Source organism: Balaenoptera ricei, chromosome X (assembly GCF_028023285.1).
Source record: "Balaenoptera ricei isolate mBalRic1 chromosome X, mBalRic1.hap2, whole genome shotgun sequence".
NCBI classification, from domain to species: Eukaryota; Metazoa; Chordata; class Mammalia; order Artiodactyla; family Balaenopteridae; genus Balaenoptera; species Balaenoptera ricei.
In genome coordinates this window covers 27868191-27870884 of record NC_082660.1, presented here as the reverse complement: position 1 = coordinate 27870884, position 2694 = coordinate 27868191, and the positions used below count along the sequence as shown (strand labels likewise).

At 55.2% G+C, this 2694-nt stretch overlaps 1 protein-coding gene across 1 annotated transcript; it reads right to left on the bottom strand.

Annotated features, from left to right (window-relative positions):
* Positions 1–301: 301 nt before the first annotated feature.
* On the bottom strand, positions 302–1460 carry LOC132357312 (melanoma-associated antigen B1-like). Its single transcript, XM_059910683.1, has one exon. It carries the CDS (start codon positions 1443–1445, stop codon positions 408–410), a length of 1038 nt encoding a protein of 345 aa, XP_059766666.1. The 5' UTR covers positions 1446–1460; the 3' UTR covers positions 302–407.
* Positions 1461–2694: the final 1234 nt, after the last annotated feature.

Here is a 2694-nt window from a genome sequence, read left to right as displayed (position 1 = left end):
GAATAAGACAAACCAAAATTTGACTAAACTTTACTTTGTTTTCATCCATTTTAAAACCACAGCATTCTTTCACATTGCCAACAAAATTCCTATTCCAAAGCCATATTATCTCATTCCAGAACCCCAAAAAGATGCAAGGATTTTTCAAATCGTACTACACAGTACCAAAACTCTTACTCTTAAACCCGATAAACAACAACAAATCTGTGATCCATGTCATTTGTAAACTTGGATTCTGAATCTAAATAAACATTCTAGTGAAAGAAACAACATTTGAAAGATACTAGTGTAAAACAGGGACACAAAGAAGAGATATATTATGATCTTTCCAGCCCCAGCTTAGCCTCTCACTACTTAAAGGGTTGGCAGCGTTGGTCAAACACAAAGTGAAGAAGCTGCCTCAGACCTCACTGAGGGTGGGAGGAACTGCTAGACATGACCTTGGAACGCGCACTGGCCTTGACACGAGTAGGAGCCCTGGCTGCAGCTCTGGCTCGGGCTCTCTCTTCCTCATCTCTCAAAGCCTCTTCATAATGGAGTGGAAAGGCACTGGGGACGGTACCGTTGACCTTGGCCACAAACTCCAGGACTTTCATCTTGCTGGTTTCAGCGCGGGCTCTCCGGCCCCACAGGAACTCATAGCGTGGGGGATCGCTGTTGCGCACCTGACGATACACCAGGTACTTTTCCCGCACCAAATCTTCTGTGATAAACTTCCTGGGGTCCCCAAAGATTACGTGCCTCCTTCCATCATAAATACCCAAAACATTCAGGAATTCCCAGATCTCCTCCTCAGAGGCGCGGTTGCCATTAAAGAAGATCGCACCCAGGAGAGGCATCAGGAGCCCATTCTTCGGAAACCGCCCGCCACTGCTGCGACTCCCCTGATCGGTGAGATCTAGCTTGCTGACAAGGGTATAGGAGTCACCACTCGGCTTGACTTCCTTCAAGTCAAGACCAAAGGCCAGCTCCAGGCATTCAGCAGCTCTCCTGAGGATTTCAGGGAACTTCCCCTTGTACCTTTTGTTCACAAGCTTCAGCATGTCTGCCTTTATAATGGGCTCTTTCATTTGATACCTCTCCAGCAGGAAGTCTACCAACATTCCCACCTTCTTCGTTAGAGGATCTCTGCGAGAGCTCTCATCGGAGGCTGAGGCCTGGGAGGAATTTTTCCTGGCCTTAACCTGGCCCTTGGCACGTACATCAGATCCTGGGCATGAAACCCCTGCAGCACGAGAGCTAGTGGCTGGGGCTCCCTGAGGCTCCTGGCGAGTGCCAGCACCAGGGGAGCTCGGGGCAGTAGCCTGAGAAACAGAAGCGGGGGAGGGGGGCGACTCTTCTATCTCTGCTGCAGGGGCCTGGGCACCCCCGAGATTCTGGGTCTCCCTCCGGGCCTGGCGGCGCTTCTCACGGGCACGGAGCTTACTCTTCTGCCCCCGAGGCATGACTATGCGCAGGGACAGCAAGCGGGGGAGTGGGCAGGAGAGCAGGTGATGCTGGAACCTGGAGGAGGGAAGGTGAGAGGGCGTGAGCACCCTCAGCAGGGAGGCACCAGCCTGGCCCGAAGAAGGCCGCTCTGCACGTTCCCTTGAGGGCACTGCTCTAGGAGCCACTAGGCTCTTGTTCTTGGTCAGCCTGTCCCCTGAGAACCCAGTGTAAGAAGTGAGAGTGAGTGAGCCTCAGGCTACAGCCTGCCAGCCCTGCCTGTGGCTGACGGCGGTGACCACAGATCCTGGGAGGGTAGGCCCTCTCTGGGTTCCACGGGTCCCTTTCGTTCACAAACAGGATTGTCACATCGACTCTTGGTAGGGCCGGGACCTCTTTCCTGTGCTGCTCTAAAGGTGCCACCTCAAAGCTCCCTGGGACCCACGAGAAGGAACTGAGTCATGGACACTGTCGGGGTGGACAGCGCTGACAGTTCTGTGGGGCCTGCTCTGTCCTGAACTCGCTGGTCCTCAACCATTCAGCGTCCTCATCTTGTCGATACCGAGGGTCTGGGATCCGCCCCCCTCCCCCCCCTTCTGCCCCTGGTGTGGCACCTTCAGACGAAGGATCTCATCTCCCTGAGAAATGATACAGAGAGATGAGGCGCCTCCGCCTGACAACCATGCTCTGGGCCTTCAAGGGCTGAGCAGAGGACTGGGCAAGACTCTTTCCTATTCCTTTGATTCGGTGGAAGGGGGGTGTGCTACCTTCAGTCGTCACTCACAGCCCCCACTGTGTCTCCTGGGAGGATCTGGGGGCTCCTTTCTCTCTTGACTTGAGGACATTTCCTCACAGTAAGGCCCACAGCTCCCTGAGCCCGAACGGTGGAAGTGAGGATGGCCTTACCCGGCCACAGTGCCCCTAGTCTCCAGAGGCTGAAAGCTGCAGCAGGCAGGCTGAGGCCCTATAACGTGTGGTCCTCGCTCACGGTCCCCATTTTTCGCTCAGGGGAGGGTCTCAGGTTCCTCCCTCTGCTGACCCATCAGACCAAGATGCTTACTTCCCTGGGAGTTCTGAGTGGGGAACTGATGGGCACTTCTGCCTGACATGTGTGCCCGGGGGCGCCGAGGAACGACAATGGAGAGGGACTCCGCGGGGCCCCCGCTGGCATGGGGTGCAGGTCCCCACGGTCCTCAGCATCTTCTGCGTGAGCCCTGGCAAATCCTGGAAATCCTCCCTCCGCTGACCTGAGTTCGCTTGCATCGCATT